Source organism: Crotalus tigris, unplaced genomic scaffold, assembly GCF_016545835.1.
Source record: "Crotalus tigris isolate CLP2741 ecotype Arizona unplaced genomic scaffold, ASM1654583v1 scf7180000019759.570773, whole genome shotgun sequence".
Lineage (NCBI taxonomy): Eukaryota > Metazoa > Chordata > Lepidosauria > Squamata > Viperidae > Crotalus > Crotalus tigris.
This window is the reverse complement of record NW_024097699.1, coordinates 224,587-243,270: the sequence shown is the minus strand read 5'-3', so window position 1 is coordinate 243,270 and position 18,684 is coordinate 224,587. Positions and strand designations below refer to the sequence as shown.

The 18,684-nt window shown below is 39.2% G+C and overlaps 1 protein-coding gene across 3 annotated transcripts; it reads right to left on the bottom strand.

Annotated features, from left to right (window-relative positions):
• Positions 1 to 556: 556 nt before the first annotated feature.
• LOC120317673 (TATA-box binding protein) lies at positions 557 to 16,970 on the bottom strand. 3 transcript variants are annotated; one of them, XM_039364433.1, is made up of 9 exons: positions 16,824 to 16,970; positions 16,331 to 16,534; positions 10,268 to 10,499; positions 6,633 to 6,961; positions 5,824 to 5,911; positions 4,650 to 4,741; positions 4,295 to 4,462; positions 3,156 to 3,250; positions 557 to 1,873 (listed from the first exon to the last, which is right to left on the bottom strand). In XM_039364433.1, exons 3-9 carry the CDS (start codon positions 10,319 to 10,321, stop codon positions 1,794 to 1,796), a joined length of 906 nt encoding a protein of 301 aa, XP_039220367.1. In that variant the 5' UTR covers positions 10,322 to 10,499; positions 16,331 to 16,534; positions 16,824 to 16,970; the 3' UTR covers positions 557 to 1,793. The 3 variants fall into 3 exon arrangements, with proteins under 3 accessions (XP_039220367.1, XP_039220368.1, XP_039220365.1); XM_039364434.1 differs by lacking the exon at positions 16,331 to 16,534 and adding an exon at positions 16,133 to 16,279 and having other exon boundaries at positions 16,824 to 16,868; XM_039364431.1 differs by lacking the exon at positions 16,331 to 16,534 and having other exon boundaries at positions 16,824 to 16,896.
• Between the last annotated feature and the right edge of the window lie 1,714 nt (positions 16,971 to 18,684).

Here is an 18,684-nt window from a genome sequence, read left to right as displayed (position 1 = left end):
GACAGTTCACAAAATGAATAATAGCTATTTATCACTGCAGTGCAAATAAACCAATGGAATGAGTCTTGAAGTACAAATAGATAGGAAGCTTTAATTTTGAGTTCTAAGTTTCAGCGATGATTTACAATGTATTTCAATAAAAATGGAAAATTGTACAGATGGGGGCCAGGTAGAGGTCATGAGCAGCAAACTGTCCTTCCAACGCCTGCGTGCCTCTTCTCTCTACATGATCTCATCCATTCACATCACCATGGCAATGTGGGAAACCAGGCTGGTACAATGATCTCACCTGCCTGATATCAGCTAGCTTACACCAACAGGATGTGGCAGCAAACTGCTCCCTGTTTTGGGCCTCCTTGCTTTCTATTCTTAAGGATTGGTAAGGAGTTTAACCAATAAAATGCTATTGCCATGTTGAACTTTTGCTGCTTGGAAAACTGTATAAAAGAATAAACGCTGCGAAGGCGGTCAGCCATATTTGCACCCTGCAATGACTGAGCACTGATTCCTACAGAAAATAAGCTATGTATATTTCTGAATACAATATTTCCTATTCTTTTTATTGGCTGTGGTCTGACATCACTCATTATGGTTTATTGAAATTTTAGATCAATTTACACTGAAAACAATAGGATGGAGGTAAAGTCTTGTCATTTTGGCACTGAATGGCTCAACCTCTTCTACAGGAATTGACCATAAATAGGAAGGAAGGAAGGAAGGAAGGAAGGAAGGAAGGAAGGAAGGAAGGAAGGAAGGAAGGAAGGAATTTGAAGAGAAATTATATCTGAAATTCGCCTACTTGTTTTATAAGGGACGGATGAGGAAGAAATGCTTTTTTATTTGGCACTTAAATATATATAAATCCCTTTCCACTCCAACCTAATAGGAATACAGTAGTGTGAGTGGGATAATTTGACATGAGGGCTTTGGATATACAGAATTCATGTTCCCTTTTAGTACAGCACCTGGTCTGCTTCATGTTCTTTTTTTCTGATAGTAGAAAGAACCAATTGGAGACAGAAAGCTATTTCTATCATTAACACATTCTTCCTCTTAATACTGGAGGGAAAAACTGTTATACTGTAGCTGTAGGTCCTCTTTGAGATAAAGGCCTCAAACTAAGACACTAAGAAACAACACAAAAATAACTTTGAACATTTCAAATAACATTACTTTAATACTGGGATTGTTAATAAAAATCTTATAAAAAATCAAGTTATTTTAGCTATATGCATGCAGTTAGCACATTAAAACAGCAAAAGCAAAGATTGACCTCAAATTTTACTATTCAAATTATTTAGTCAAGTAATTATACATTTAGAATTGCTTCACAAAATGAGAAATATGTACAGCCATTTGTCTTCACTAGCAAAGTTTCTGTCCTGCTGAACACTGGAAATGTAGGGAATGTGGAAGTAGGTCTAAAAGCATAAAATTAACATTTCTGATTATAAAATCCATGGTTGAAAGAATACTGTAACACCAGGGTTTTAAATGTTGGATAATACAGTTTAGCCAGCTTGCCAGCATAAGACTCTCAGATTTTAAAAATTAGCCGTTTTAAGAGCCAGAAATATAAATAAACTGTTTTTCTTGTGTGAGAACACGGAAAAGCAATGCACAGTAATTTAGTGCAGACAAAACACACAGTGATATGTTCCCTTCCCGTGAAAAACAGGGAAAGAGGCACTATCTGGGAAGATGGATTCCAAGTCCTGATGTGTGTTATTACTGTGCCATAATTAATACCTTTAAAAATGTACTCCAGCTTCATGAATAAGCACACGGAACTGTTACGTTGTTTTTCTGAATCCTTTTAAAATAGGATAAATATTTTCAAATGCTTCATAAATTTCACCTCTGACTTTTGCACCTACAAAGAAAGGAATATATTTAACCACTATGTACATGCTACAGAGATTCTGTGGCTATCAATATCATTAGTTTCCTAATTTTCTTAAAGTGTTAACAAATTGTGTATGTGGAAATTGCTCATAATTCAAACCAGTGCATTGAATTCATAGAGCTATTGCTCAGCTGGTAGACCAGTCTTAATCTGGACTCCATAGGAGGACCTCGTGAAAGTAACCTTTGGCAGTAACCCATGCTCTCGTCATCACTATCTGGTGATAAAACAATACTTAACATTTAATAATAATAAAGTTGGAAGGGACCTTGGAGGTCATCTAGTCCACCCCCCTGCTCAGGCAGGAAACCCTATACCAGGGGTAGGCAACCTTGGCTCTTTTATGACTTGTGGACTTCAACTCCCAGAATTCCTGAGCCAGCCATGTTGAGGGGAAAGGGAGAGGTTTCCAAGCTGAGCCATGCTGGCTCAGGAATTCTGGGAGTTGAAATCCACGAGTCATAAAAGAGCCAAGGTTGCCTACCCCTGCCCTATACCATTTCAGACAAATGTCTGTCCAATCTCTTCTTAAAGACTTCCATTGTTGGAGCATTCACAGCTTCTGGAGGCAGGTTGTTCCACTGCTTAATTGTTCTGTCAGGAAGTTTCTCTTTAGTTCTAGGTTGCTTCTCTCTTTGGTTAGTTTTATTTATTTAAAACTGGAGCAATATATGAACAATTCCTATGGCACTAGTTAAAAAGCCTTCTGGAAGAGTTTTTAACCTGCTTCCCGAAGGCCACCAGATAATGGAAGTCTATTCGACAAAACAGAAGCCGTAGTAGAAAAGCATTTCCTCCTCCATTCCATAGTAACAGGGAGCTACCAACAATCGGATTCTGTTGAAAGAGGCAGTCCTACAGGTCCTGCAGCACCAAGCGATATAGGACTTCATCAGACAAAACTTGCATTCTAAATTGCACCCGGAAACTTACAGGCAGCCATGGGCCTGCAGCACAGGAATAGTATGTTCACTGCATCCAGCAGCACATGACAAGGCTGCATTGTGTACCAACTGTATTTTCTGGGGGGCTTTAAAGGCACATTAACACATTTAATAGCTGCAACATGTTAACACTACAGGAGAAATAAAAATATTTGGGTATAAAATGCACCCAAACAGTATATTATAATAAAGTACAAAAAAGGAACAAACCAATGCATCAATATAATTGTATTTGTTATTTGAAATATTTTTGGGGTATTTTTCAGTTTGCTACAGTCAGTGCAGTAATTTCAAATATGGCTTACCAGTTAAAACTACCTTTCCAGAAACAAATATAAGCAGTACAATTCTTGGTTTGATCATTCTGTAGATTAAACCAGGAAACAATTCTGGTTCATAACTGAAAGAAAAGTTCAGTGTAAGTAAAATGTAAAGTATTTGCTCAGGAATATACATGAATTTTTTCTTCTGCCATACGTTAATTAAGCTGAGATGATATTAAGTCATGTCTTATGTACTCCCAGGGCCTATCTGTACTTTTCATTGTTAGTGCTAATTCCTCAAGTGGGTATATACACAAAACTTTCAGGTAAAATATATACAAGACTGCACATAAGAATTATTGAACAATTCTATACTGCAAGGCAGTGAGGGCGAACCTTTTAGAGACCGAGTGCCCAAAATTGCAACCCAAAACCAACTTATGCATCATCGAGTGCTGGGTGGGCATGGCCCATTGGCTGGGTGTGGCCCATTGGCTGGGCATGGCCCATTGGCTGGGCGTGGCTGCGGTGGTAACGGCAGACTGGGTGGAACTAAAAAGTTCAATTAATCAATTCCAACTTTGCAAGATCTTTTTTTCCCGTGAGAAGTTGAAATTAACTGATTGATTGAATCTTTTTTTTTTTTTGCACACGGCCTAAAGTGAAAAGGTTTTACAAAACCCAGCTGAAGGCCTAGGACTGGGGTGACGGTGCGCGTGCCCACAGAGAGGGCTCTGAGTGTCGCCTCTGGCACCCGTGCCATAGGTTCGCCACCATTGCTGTAAGGCCAAGAACATTTTAAAGATGCTGGGCTAGTGTCAAATTCAGATTTCACTTTTAGAGCTGCTCAATTAGCAATGTATCTTATCTTACTATTCTTAAGGATTTAAATTACACCAATACATACCAACAGATAATCGATTTTTGTTTAAATAAAAAAGCTTTTTTGTTTCAGTATTGAAGAATCAAACACAGAATATTAAAGAACTATACAGATTTAAAATAGTTTGAAATTACCTATACATCACAGATACATTTGAATTGCCTATGGCTGTCCCTCTTTTCCATTCAGAGAAAGTACATAAATGACTCCAAAAAACTATGAGTAAATAAAACTGAGAAACACAAAATAAAAAAGTATTTTTACTACACATTTAAGATAACACAATTTTTTGGCCTACCTGCTAAACTGTTGATGTGTAAGAACCAATCCCTCAAGTCTGATAGGGAATTTTACATCACAACTGCCAACCATATTTTGAATTTTAAAATCCAAGAATTTTGCAGGAAAGCCCAACTTCTGTACAACTCTAGCATACTTTCTCGCAGCCAGTCTGGACTGCTCTTCACTGAAAAAGTATAAGATGCGTTGTTATTTCATCAAAGAAACTCTGAATGATATACACACAGTTTGTAAATTACATACCTATTAGCTGGCTTTTATCAGAGTACCTGTGTCAAATGACCATATCTGTTGGGCCAAATGCTAATAAGTTAAATGACTGCACATAATTGCTTCGGCTTGGGCTTGCATACCTTTTAGCTCCCGTGCACACCATTTTTCCAGAGCTGAATATGAGGGCTGTGGTACGTGGCTCTCTTATTCTCATAATTACAGCAGCAAAACGCTGAAACAAGAAGAATTCTTTTATAACAACAACAATAACAACAAATATCTAAATGTACATTAGTAAGTTGAAGTTGCATTAGTCTCCATTCTTCACTTCAAAAAAATATTAAAACATCTACAATTACAAATACAATGTAATGTATCATATAATAATTATATTAATTACCTTTGTTTATGGAAAAGACATTTATCAAACTTCTTTGATAGCCAAAACATTGGAATAAATTTGGTTTGAGGGTCATGTCTAAATGAATTCAAATAGAATAGACAGTACTTTTTCATCAAATTAATTCTACAAGAGACTGCTTTATGAATGCTTAAGTGAAAACAATTGCTTCTTGTTTTCATGTAATACCTCATTTCTTTGCAAAACTTTTGTTTAATTGCAAAGCTTTGCCCTTGTTCCTATGCCTTCTTTTACAAAAGGGTTAACAAGATCTTCATCCCACAATTACTACCAGAAGGCAAAGTCACAATGTAGGTTGTTTGGCATGAGGTATGAACCCAGCCAGCTTTGTAAACCATTCTTTATGGCTAACTAGAGATGGGATCTACTAGTGCTGTCAAATGTTACCTTTTATTTTATCAAAACTACCATATATCACAACAAATGATTATATTCTTACATAGCAAGCCTTAAAATAACCGGACGTATGTAGTGGTGTACAAAATTTAAAATATGAACCATTTCAAGCATGAACCCTCGTGAAATTCCAATATAAAATGGGAAGCTCTGACCATTCTAGGGGAATTTTGGAGCTCAAAAACTCTTTTGCAAACAAAACAGAGTAAATCTAAAATACTTTCAAAGCATTGAAATAGGTTATTTCATACTTTGCAAAAAGATTTGCAAAGTTTTTAGTATAAAATGGCTTGACACAACATGACTACATAGTGGCATTGTTCTTTAAGGCTATTACTGCAGCCACAAAGATCTTTTTCTTGGCTACATTTAAAAAGCATACTCAAATCTCCTTTGCAGTAACTGAAGCAAGTCACGTGAGCTATCAGAAGCAAAAATAGCAAACAATCATCATTGATTAATCTAAGATTAGTTGTTATCTCTCCATTATATCTTACCTTGGGATTGTATTCAGCATTTCGAGCACGAAGGGCAATGGTTTTTAGGTCAAGTTTGCAACCAAGATTTACTGTAGACACAATATTCCTAGAGAGAATTTGCAGATATATTAGGTCATCTTAAAAGCTTCAAATAAAGCCACCCTAGATCAACCCTGACTGCTTTTTAGAAGGCCAGATCATGAAGTTGAAACTCAATTACTTTGGCCACCTAATGAGAAAGAAGGACTCACTGGAGAAGGGCCTAATGCTGGGAAAGATTGAGGGCATTAGAAGAAGTGGATGACAGAGAATGAGGTGGCTGGATGGAGTCACTAAAACAGTAGGCATGAGCTTAAATGGACTCCAGAAGATGGTAGAGGACAGGAAGGCCTGGAGGAACGTCGTCCATGGGGTCGAGATGGGTCAGACATGACTTCGCAACTAACAATAACAACAAAAACTTATTACAACAGTAACTATGTGAGCACTAGTTACAAGCCACAATACCCGTCAAAATCTAAACTAAAAAAACTCAGAGGCATCAAATAAATTTTAAAAAACTGAAAGAAAGTAATTTTAAATCAAACTTAATGCATTGGCGTTCTGAATAAATGCCTGCAAAGAACCTGTTTTCAAAGGTGTTTTTTTTTTTTGCCAAGCATTCAACATAGCAACATATGCTACTGAAACATAGCCATTTGACAGCATGAACTCAGAACGCAGGTTGCCCACCTTGCTCTAAAAAAATAGCAATATAAAATTCCCTCTTAAAAAGTACCATCATTTAAAAGTACAGGATCTGTGAGCAGAGTAGAACCTGCACTTACTGGAGCTGCGGTACAATCCCGGAGCTTTCGGAAGCAGGGGTGGCAGGCGTTATAGGAGTCATGGGAGTCATTGGGGAGGGGTAGAGAGGTGTGGTTCCTGGTAAAGGAGCAGTCGTGAGAGTCTGTGAGTGGAAGAGCTGTGGGGTTTGACCAGATGGTGCTTGTGTCGGTTGTGAAGTGGACTGCTGTGCTGCTGCTTGCTGCTGCTGCTGCCTCTGTTGTTCTTCCAGGATAGATAAACTGTTGGTACTCTGAGCAGGTTGGGGTGTGAGCCCAGTGCCGTAGGGCATCATAGGACTAAAAATAGGGATGCCTGGAGTCATTGCACTCTACAAAATAAATACAATTTAAAAAAAATCAAAAGTCTACAACATACATGAACTATCATGAACAAGATTAGGAATGTGCAGAGTTATTTAAAGAAGGGCTGTTGTATTCTGCATATCTTGCGATAGCAATAGCACTTATACATCACTTCATAGCGCTTACAGAACCACCATATTGCCCTCAACTATCTGGGTCCTCATTTTACCTCATGCTCCCTCCCCTGGGATCCCCACAATTGCTCCCCCGCCCAATCCTGCTGTGCCAGGTCACTTACCTTGTGAAGATCTGTCTCCTCTCCAGCCTGTTTCTTTCCCTGCTCCTGGCAAGAGCAGAGGGAGGCCTCCAAGGCCCAGAACAGACCTCCGGAGGCCCATGGAAGCATCCTCCAGCCTCCTTTCTGGGCGGCAGCAACCCGGAAAAGGCGTCTTGAGGCTCAGATTGGACCTCCGGAGGTCCAAAGAAGTGTCCCCCAGCCTCTTTTCCAGTCATCAGCAGCCTAAAAAAGGCCTCTGATGCCCGGATCAGGCCTCCAGAGGTCTGTGGAAGTGTCCCCCGGCCTCTTTTCTGGGCAGCAGTGGCCCGGAAAAGGCCTCTAACACCTCGATCAGGCCTCCAGAGGCAGGCAGAAGCCTCCCCCGGCTTCCGCTCTGTTATCTGTTGCAGAGGCCTATAATACCGTGAGGTCACGTGAAATCAGTAGCATGAGATCTCACACCACTGATTTCACATGATCTTGCATTACTTTAGGCCTCCATTCTCTGCGAATGCACCGAAAGCCTGGAGCAGCCAAGAAAGCGAAGGATTTCGATCTTTGCAAGTTGAGTATCCAAGGCCTAGTGCCTAGGTAGACTCGGAGTGGGGTGAGGCGAGGGAATAACCAGGGTGAATGTTGCAGTGCCTCTGCGGTCGTTTGTAAGGGTGAACAACTGCCGTGATGTGGCAACATTCATAATTTCGGGACTTTTTCATAAACACTCTGGGGAGCTTACCGCATAATTTCAAACATTTGCTAAGGGAACGCTTGTTAACTCGGGGATTACCTGTATTCTATAGGGCCACAAAAACTGAAGTATAAAAGGGACTTCTGGGGAAGAAATGAACTGAAGACAGGTCTGGAAAAAGTGGATCAGATGACTGCAGTGGAATGAAGAGCCAGTGAGCAAACTGGCTTTTGATATTTCCCTCCAAACAAGGAGAGAATGTGAGATTACCTACAAGTGCTCCAGACAGTAATTCCTTGCAAGGAAACCACAAGACAGCAGTCTCCAGCAGGTTTACAGCTCTGGTAGATGAGAGAATAGCCATCTCGAGAGAATAGCCATCTTGTTCAAACTGTGCTCAGCACCTTGTAAGATAATAGGCTCACATACTTCCTTTCTAATTGCTTCTGGAAATTGTTTGTTAACTGTTTTTTCAGCTATTGGGAATCCTTGGAGCAGCGCATTTTAAAAGACCAAAATAATTTTCCTTCAATTGTTAGCAGAAGAAGCGCTAACTACAGGTTTAAGAACTTTTTGTTTTGCGGGGGGAGGGAGAGAGACAAACAACAAAAATATAGTTAAAACTTTGATTTTAGAAAGTTACAAATGGACTAAGGCTTCAGATAAAAGATCAAAAAAGATTTTGGAATCCATTATAAAGAATCCTTCCTGTGGGAAAATGCTTCTTCAGTTTTGATATTTTTTTTAAAAAAGCATAAAACTTTAAAACTTGGATACTAGAGGGAACTAAAAATTACAATTGGAGGAGAACACTCAACTCACAGAATGAAGCAAAATATAGATTTTAGGGGATTCAGACTAAGTGGAAAGGGGTATTATATACTTATGTTATTAGGTATTTGGGGCATTTGTTACTGGACCTCTGCTGATTGAATGAGGGTTGAAGATTTAGAGATGAATTGATAGAAAAGGGGTTGAGGTATGGAAAGAAAATATATTTGATAATAACAACGACATTGGAAGGGTCCTTGGAGGTCATCTAGTCCAACCCCCTGTTCAGGCAGGAAGCCCTATTCCATTTTGGACAAATGGCTGTCCAGTCTCTTCTTAAAAACTTCCAGTGTTGGATCATTCACCACTTCTGGAGGCAGGTGGTTCCACTGGTTAATTGTTCTAACTGTCAGGAAGTTTTTCCTTAGTTCTAGGTTGCTTCTCTCCTTGATTAGTTTCCATCCGTTGCTTCTTCCCCTGCCTTCAGGCGCTTTGGAGAATAGCATGACTCCTTCTTCTTTGTGGCAGCCCTTGAGCTATTGGAACACTGCTATCATGTCCCCCCTCATCCTTCTCTTCATTAAACTAGACATACCCAATTCTAGCAACCGTTTCTTATGTGTTTTAGCCTCCAGTCCCCTGATCATCTTTGTTGCTCTTCTCTGTACTCTTTATAGAGTCTCAACATCTTTTTTACATCGTGGTAACCAAAACTGGATGCAGTATTCCAAGTGTGGCCTTACCAAGGCATTGTAAAGGGGTATTAATACTTCATGTGATCTTGAATCTATCCCTCTGTTAATGCAGCCCAGCACTGTGTTGGCCTTTTTGGCAGCTGCAGCACACTGCTGGCTCATATTTAACTGATTGTCCACTAGGACTCTTGAGGTCCCTCTCACAGTTACTATACTATATTTTAATAGACAGTGATAAGCTGTTAATGCTGAATAATACTTGCTGGTAATGAAGGGGGAAGTTTCCTTTTCTTACTGTTTAGTTTCTTTCACTTTTTTCTTTTTTAATATATGTTTGTATTAGATTTTTATATTAATTTTATTTGATCAAAATAATATTTAGTAAAACCATTAGAAAAAAATACAAAGAATAAAGGAGGAGAGAATACTTTTTGTTCTGGTTCCAATAAGAAGGTTGTAAAGCCTTAATACAGAGGGACAAAAATCAAGAAATATGTCCAAATGTATATCTCAGGCAGATAAACCTGAAGAGTTAGCTGTCAAGCAATTATTGTTCTGTTCAGGCCAAGAGTTTCAATAATGAAAATTGTACAACAATAAACAGTTCTTACTGCTTTCATATCCATCACTGATGTCATTGAAAAGATAAGAGATAAGAATTAACAAAAACTTGTCCTAACCTGCAGTAACCATGGCAAGTAACAACCAATCAAATATTGAGCTATAAAGAGATTATAAACAAGGCTGTTTTAAAATTCAGGGAAAAGAAACAGCAAAGAAAGGTAAAAAAAAAAAAAAAGAAAGTGGAATCCACAACCCATTCAACACTACAGGTCTCTAAAAACTATTTTGAAAATTTTGATTTTCAATGTTCATTAGTTTATATATATATATATATTACCTGTGGGGATGCTAAGCCCTGAGCATAGGGTGGTAAACTGTTGTTTTGATCCATTGTAGCAATCAAGTGTCCAGTCAAATGAGGATTACTTCCAGAAACTAAATCCAGAAATCAAGCTTCACAACATTTGCCTTAAGGAAGTAGCTTTCCTTGAAGCATCCCAAAAACTAGTTTGCAGTCTGTATTGACATATTTGATAAAATATCAAGTATATAAAATAAAGATTCCAGACCTGAAAAAGATAAAAAGTCTCAGATTACTGTGTTCAAGTAAAATTCATAACATACATTACTGCTGTGCTGGAGTAACTATTTTTTCACAGACAAAGTAATGTTATCAAGTTTGTTCTTTCCAGCACCACAGGAATGGGATTCAGTAATTAGTTATATAAGTTGTTAATCACAAAATGTCAATTAAAAATCTGCAAAGATAAATCTTTGCAGCTTTCATTTAAATAAATGTATTAGTGCAATATAACATTTAAAATCATAGCAAAAAGTACATAAGGAGAGTACCTGTTTGTGGTAGGGTTTTTTCCCAGAAAATGGGCAAAATAAAAAAAAAATTACATTACCCAAGACTGAACTTTGAAAACAAAGGGTATACACATTAAAAAAAATAACTTTTAACATTTAATTCAATAATGCCCTGAATTAAGGAATATAGTTACAGTTTGGAAGCATAACAAGCAACAGCAAATCAGCTTGTCACAGCTTGTTACTTTTATAGTCCATTGTAACTACTGAGAACAAACCAAACAAGCTACCGGTAACCTAAAAAAGATGAAATAAATTTCTATTAACTATTACCAAACTGTTTCCAAAGGAAAAAAAAAACAAAACTTACTGAGTAAATTAAAAATACTTAAACTGGTTTTGTCCTATTTTTTTATTTCACGACTGTCATCTACCTTCTCTTGAAGCAAATTTCTAGGCAGAAAGCATCTTGCTCAGTTCTTTCACTTATATCATGCATACAACCATTTTTCTTTGCATACATTTAGCTAGAAAAGGTGAGGTAAACACGCCAAAGTAAGGTAAAACAAAATACTGTTACAGTTTTTATTTTGTGCCAACTACTTAATAGCAGCGATTCTTGAACCGTGTTTCATAGAGTGGTCTGCTGCAACCTTCCTGAATTCACCAGCCACAGCCTGCGCATTGTTTCAAATTGTTGCCTCAACTTATTGCTTCCCAAGCCAAAGTGTGTTCATCACCTCAGCTCTCACTTTCCCATTTTGAGGACTAGTCACTGTCTTGCAAAAACAGATTAGTGGCTAAAAACTGGTTTATTAACATTTGGAAAACTGATCGTAATAAAAAGCTCTCAAGCACAGTTCCTGACAATGAGCCCACATATGCTGTGTTAAGTGGCACTGTGATTTTGCACAAGCAGTTCCAAAAAAAAAAAAAAAAAAGAGCAAATAGGAAATAGGATGATGAATACCTAAAAACAGGGCTTCATTGGAATGGGAACCTAGTCATTCCTCCACCCTTAGCCCCTCAACATGTTTACTGAAGAATGCATTTGACAAAAAGTGCAAAGAATTTTTTTTTGTAATGCCATAAAATAATTGAAATAGTAAATAAATGTTTAATGTTTTATATTTGGTACCCAATTTGGTTTAAAAGGCCTCTAAAAATGAAGGAAATGGCAAATATGCATACATGCAACTAAAATGATTTCTTCCCAAATATGTGTAATGACTTTAAAGACAAAAACATAGAGAGGGCTGGATTCACTGGATGATTTTCAATTACAAAATAATTAAGAAACGCTGGCTAGTAAGTTAATGCCTGATTACTCCAAGTAATTGATAAACCTAATGCAAAGGCTCAGTAAAACAAAATATCAAAATATTCTTAGCAGTAACTGTTTCAAGACGTGGTGTTCTGGCCTCAAAAGGTCTGCTTTGGGGTGAGATCATTCCCAGAACACACTGAACCAGTGCTGATCTAAAGGATGTATTTTTTGCTACTGCTGAATTACCTCAGGAATGATTCACTCCAGAAAGAATAAATATAGCAGCAAAAGGGGCAAATGAATATTGAACATGGTGTCCACCCTTTTGGCTTGCCTGGGTTGCATTAAGTGAAGAGGAATTGCCACAGGCCACATATAAAATATATAATTAATGTATATAAATCACATAATAATGTTAAAAGTTTATTATTTTGTGGAGCCACCGCAAGCAGCCCATGGGCCACAGATTGAATAGGCCTAATATTGAGTGTGCATTTATAGAAATGTAGTAACCATAGGGAAGTGTTCTACATACTTTATTCTCCATGAGGCAAACTCCACTTTGAATTTATGTGACCCATACTGGACAGCGCACTTAAAGAATGATTTAGACTGATAAAAATTGGTTCACAGAAGCATAATAAGGATGATTCAAGGCTAGAATTAAGACCAATAAAGAAAGGTTGAAAGAGCATGAGAGGACTACAAAACAATGCAATACCACTCTTCAAAACCTGAAAGTATATCACAGAGAAGAAAATTAAGACTTACAGTCCAGAATATAGCACATAGAATAACAGATTTAAGTTACAGGAAGACATATTTTGACTTACAAAATCTTTTCCTAACAGAAAGAATAGTTTAACTGGGAAACTGATTCGCTTCACCAAATGTATTTTAAGATAAGCCTAAATAACCAATGATTGGAGATGATTAAATTTGAATTCCTACACAAATCATGAGTTGATAAATGGACTATGTGGCTCCATCTTAGTCTAAGATTCTAACACCATTTTAATAAACAAGACTCGATTAACTAGGCCTTTGGATTACTGTACATAGTTCAATCAAATAACTCATCTGTATGTCACTCTTAGCTAATATTCTGAAGAATTCTAGCTTATCATGACTAGTTCAGTCAGTCTCTTTGTGGTGTTCCTTTTAGCACAGCGGTTCTCAACCTATGGGTCGCAACCCCATTTGGGGTCGATTGACCATTTCATGGGAGTCGCCAGGCAAGGCTGTCCGCCATTTTTTTCCCTTTTCCGGCGGGTGCCTTACCTCCCTTGGGCTGGGCCAGTTGATGGCCCAGCCGGTGGTCGGCCTGCTCCGTCTCTGCCGCTTGCCAGCTATGCCTCGGCCGGCGCAGGGGGCAGCACCACGCATGCATGGCGCTCCCGGGCAGGGAAAATCCTCGACTTATGACCGATAGGGTAGTCCTCGACTTACGAGTGGTTTAATCCTCGACTTATGACCAGTTTAGTCCTCGACGTACGACCGGTTGGGGGTCGCGGCATTAAAAAGGTTGAGAACCACTGTTTTAGCAGAAGGTGATAAAGAATCCAAGAAATCTATCATTGCATATTTAGCACAAATGGAAAAGAGGATCCTTGTCACTTTTTCCCACCCAGGATAAGTTATAAAAAATCAAGAACTATGTTATCAATTCTAATTTGTTACAAAGGTAGCACAAGAATTCTCTATTTGCACCTACTAAATAAATCACAGATTCTGTAGTTTTTTTAGTCATCCCCACTAGAACAGCCAATTTATAATAATATTCATTCCACTACTACCGGTAGAAGTCATTTTTTTAATTATGATTTAATAGTGCAGCAGTGAAAATGAAAAATCAAATTTAATGCTTATTCAATTGGATGGATAACTTCAATAATGATCTAGCTAAAAACCATAAATAAATCAGTACTTTAAAAATCTCTTTCCATAAATATTTCTATGTGCAAAAAATGTAATCAGAATGGAAAGGTCTAAATATCCTACCTGTAAAAAGTGAACAAGAAAGTGTGACAAACGGCAAATTCCAATAAAGGAGAATATTTCCAGTTCAGGCTTGAAATGACTGGCTTTTGGTGACCTCTGACCTTGGTTGTTTTCTGGCAGAGGTTTCAGTACCAAAACCAAATATCATCAGTGCTAGTAAGAACTGGAGTTTGCTCTCAATGTATATTCTGGTGGCATGCCCTGCTGGTGGGAGTGGTCTTGGAGATTCTTTGGCTGGGCTTTTCGCTGTTATCTTGTTTTGCACTTCCTTGATTGGGGTATTGTTTACTTCTTGATTGTTGGTCTGATGTTAATCTTGGTATTAATCTATGCTCATCAGAGTGATGATTGCAGGTGGGGAGATGGTTTGGGTTTTTTTGTTCCCTTTTTGGCTTGTTGACTGTTTCTTTTGCACAGCATGTAGATGTTGTTTATGTCTATTGATGGCCAATTTCTAAGAATTCTCTAGAATTTTTGGACTTGGCTTAGTCTAGGATGGTCAATTTGCCAGTTGAAACTATGACAATAAGTCTTAACCAATTACAAGGCAAAAAGGGAACAAAAAAACCAAAATACCTGCCCATCAGCAATCAATACCCCAAAGAGCATAGATTAACACCAGGATTAACATCAGGCCAACAATCAAGAAGTAATCAATACCCCAATCAAGGAACTGCCAAACAAGATAACAGTAAAGGGCTCAACCAAAGACCCTCTAGGTCTAGGACCACTCCCACCAACACAGATAGGGCAAGCACTGAGGTTACTAGTTTGGGTAAGGAAACCTCTGCAAGAAAACAACCAAGCTGAGAGAAAACCAACGACCCATCAGCAAAATATTCTAAATTCAAAGGGACTTATTTCTTGTTTTGTAGTTTATGTATGGTTTTGTGTCTATAAGCAACATTAACCATAGAATTTATACATGCAGCGGACTAAATTATAAAAAGATCTGTTACACTTTGGTTACATTTTATCAATATTTGGAAGAATGTATGTACTGGCATTAATGTTTAAACTAATATGTCTGTAGTTTAAATGGGATTAAGAAATCTCATCTATTTCTCTAATTTTTATCAAACACAAATAAAATCAAAGCAAATATTAAACTGCCACAATTAAGTCTACAGTTTTACATTTAAAACAGTATATAAATTTATTCTCTTATTCTCAGTTTCATGAGAAAACCAAGCATGACTAAGCTCACTGGTGATAATTAACCCCTTCATTTCCCACAGAATCTCTACATTTTGACCAATTATCTGCAGTGGTTTCTAAATACTATAAGATAACAAGAATGCTTCTAATGTATGGTACAGTGGTGGCGAACCTACGGCACGGGTGTCAGAGGCAGCACTCAGAGCCCTCACTGTGGGCACACGCGCCATGGCCCCAGTCCTAGGCCTTCAGCTGGTTTTATAAAACCTTTTTGCTTTAGGGCTCCACCGTGTGCAAAAAAAAAAAAAAGGTTCAATCAATCAGTTAATTTCAACTGCTTGCAGGGAAAAAAAAAGATCTTGCAAAGTTGGAATTGATTGATTGAACTTTTTAGTCCCACCCAGTCTGCCGTTACCACTGCAGCCACACCCACCCAATGGACCACACCCACCCAGCACCCGATGATGCATAAGTGGGTTTTGGGTTGCAGTTTGGGCACTCAGTCTCTAAAAGGTTCGCCATCACTGGTATAGTAGATTCCTAAAATGGATCACAATAGAAGTGGTATAGGATTTTGCTTTCCTCCCCAGTACACATAAGCAGCCACCAGACAGATCCTAACTTGAATATAAGCTTAAGTAGGGAATATGATGCCTATAAATAGCACTACATCTTTGAAGTACATTTAGGGGGAAATTGCAAATGGGGGTTCTCAAAGACATCAAACAGATTTGACTGATACACTGAACTTGAAATTCCTTTACCATTAATACCTTTAGAACAACAACGTAAAGACATTACCAGATTTCTTACTTTGGTTGATCTATTTACGTTAAGTACTTGAACTACTATAGATCCATTGAAAACAGATTTATGGCTACTGGGGCCATTAAGGAAGAATTTTGGAACAAGATTCCAGAGCTCCACTTAACAGAAAATTTCCCAAACATAGGATTGTCTCACCAATTTTTGAATAAACCGAATTACATTGCCATCTAAATATGGGGTGACTTTGCATAAGTGCAAAGTGTAAAATTGCGAAACGATTCCATTCGTAAGAGCCCATGTCATAGATCCGTTAGCAAAAGTCCTTCAACCATCTCAAGGCAGCTGAAAGTCAATTCAAATGACACCGAGTGAGTTTCAGAGACACATTCATACCTACTCTACACCTCTTTGTTCACCCCAGGGATATATTTTTTTTTTCCTTTCACGGATGAGCGCGCCCACTTCTTTGCAAACCAGTCCTACTGGACAGAGGATGAGATGTTTCCAGACAAACATGCCCAAGGATCGGTCTGTGTTAATATACAGGAGTTACAGGAACGCCAATAGCATTGATTCTTCAAGGTTGGCGAAACCACCCTGGCAGAAGAAAAAGCGGGGGAGGGAAGAGAAAGCAAAGCGCCTCTTCCAGCGGTTCCATTTGACAAACGTGAGCTCAACCCTGCGGGCCCAAGCAACACTCATCGGACACGCTAACTCTACGTCCCGAAGTGACCGGGAGTGGGGTGCTTAAGGGTTTGCAACCGCTTTCGGCCAGACCTCCTCCGCTCTTGAGAAGCCCCCTAAAAAAGAGACTCTCTCCCGGGGCCCGGGGCCGGCAGACAGAGGCACCCACGAGAAATAAAAGCTGCCGGGCCCGGCGACTTACCGCCCAGAAGTTCTCCCGACCTGAGCCGTGCCCCCGCGCTCGCTTCATCCGGCGGCGCACCTCTTCTACGTCATCAAGCCAGGCGCTGATAGCCTTCACCAGCAGTTACTGCGGGCACCACATTTCTTAAGGGCGGGAGCGAGGGCGACGGTGCGAAGCTGCGTTCCAAAGTTCTGCCTGGAAGAAATCGTTTGCAGCGCCGCGCCCCAGCCAGCGCACGGGTCTAATGGGAATAATACATTAATTCATGCAAGGGGTAGGTGGGTGGGAGGCATCAGTTTTTTAAAAAATATGAAGACCTAAAAGGTAAACATGGAGGGGGGGAAAAGCCCATCAGACCCATCCCTCGAGTTTCTAAGCGCCCATGTGCAACGAGGTGGGCAGACTGCTAAAACGCAGTAGACTTTAAGGGTTCGATGAAGGAGAGCACAGAACATGCAAAGATCCCGGGTCAGGCAGGTAGAATTGCTCCTCTCTGTACTCTGTACTACTTATTTCAGGAAGGCTGACTTTCAGTGTTCAGAGAAGCTATGGTGCGACTTGGTTCTGCCTATTGTATGAATTTTCTATCAGCGATTCCCATCTTCTAATTTCAAAATGTGGATCCCAAGAATTTCTAGAAAAAGTAATGAATCAGTTGAAGTCTGCATATATATCAGTAGCTGAATTTTTTTCAAGGATAATTTCTGGTTTTTGATAATGGTCCCATTTTATTCCACTGGCTTACCACAGGCATTAAGGAATGCCACCTATACGCGAGCCATCTCTTAGAACAGTCTGGAGATATTCAGTCATCCAGGTCATAATTGTCTCAAAAGTACTTTTGTTTTTTAAGGCAACTGGACGGTTTTTTCCTTGAAGAAGAAGAACAAAACATTTCGTTTCTTCATCAGTTGTGATGGGGGGGAGGGATGGAGGATAGGTTCTGACAGGATGGTCGTTTTACTGGTAGTTTACCTACCAGAGTAAAGAAGGAAAAGGAAAAGAACTAAAATATGTTAAGGAATCCCTCAGAACTTGTGATTATCGAAATTGAGCCTTCATCAAATCCAGAAAAAGATCCAGCAGGAGCTCGTTCATTACAGACAAGAAAACAACAAATGTAGCAAGGTCATTCCATACGTTGCAGGAATATTTGAAAAGCTCAGACAAATTTTCAACCAGCACAACATACATGTACACTTTAAGCCCAAGAATACACTAAGGCAAAAGCTTGTCCATCCCCAGGATAAAACAGCCAGACAAAAACTGAGCAAAGTGATATATGCTGTGCAATGCAGTGAGATATGTGCAGATCTGTACATTGATGAAACAAAACCATTTCATAAGTGCATGATAACATAGTACAGGGGTAGGCAACCTTGGCTCTTTTATGACTTGTGGACTTCAACTCCCAGAATTCCTGAGCCAGCTTGCTGGCTCAGGAATTCTGGGAGTTGAAGTCCACAAGTCATAAAAGAGCCAAGGTTGCCTACCCCTGACATAGTAGATCAAACCCATCAGGGCAAGATGCAACTGCTTATCTGCATTTGAAAGACAAAGGTCACTTTTTGGAAGATGGCAAAGTCCACATTTTGGATAGAGGATAGAGTAGAATAGAGCTGGAAGGGACCTTGGACGTCTTCTAGTCCAACCCTCTGCTCAAGCAGGAGAACCTATACCATCTCAGACAAGCGACTGTCTAGCCACTTTTAAAAAATATCCAGTGATGGAGTGCCCGCGATTTCTGGGAGCAAACTATTCCACTGGTTAATTGTCCTCACTGTCAGGAAGTTTCTCCTTAATTCCAGGTTGCTTCTTCCAACCATTGTTTCTTGTCCTGCCCTCTGGTGCTTTGGTGAATAATGTGACCTCCCTCTTC

Bases quoted from the DNA above. Each gene is read 5' to 3' on its own strand.
- LOC120317673 (XM_039364433.1), bottom strand. From the start codon at position 10,321: ATGGATCAAAACAACAGTTTACCACCCTATGCTCAGGGCTTAGCATCC. The intron at 6,962-10,267 runs GTAATATATATA...TTTATTTTGTAG, and splicing joins AGGGCTTAGCATCCCCACAG to AGTGCAATGACTCCAGGCAT. The intron at 4,742-5,823 runs GTAAGATATAAT...TTCTTGTTTCAG, and splicing joins ATGCTGAATACAATCCCAAG to CGTTTTGCTGCTGTAATTAT.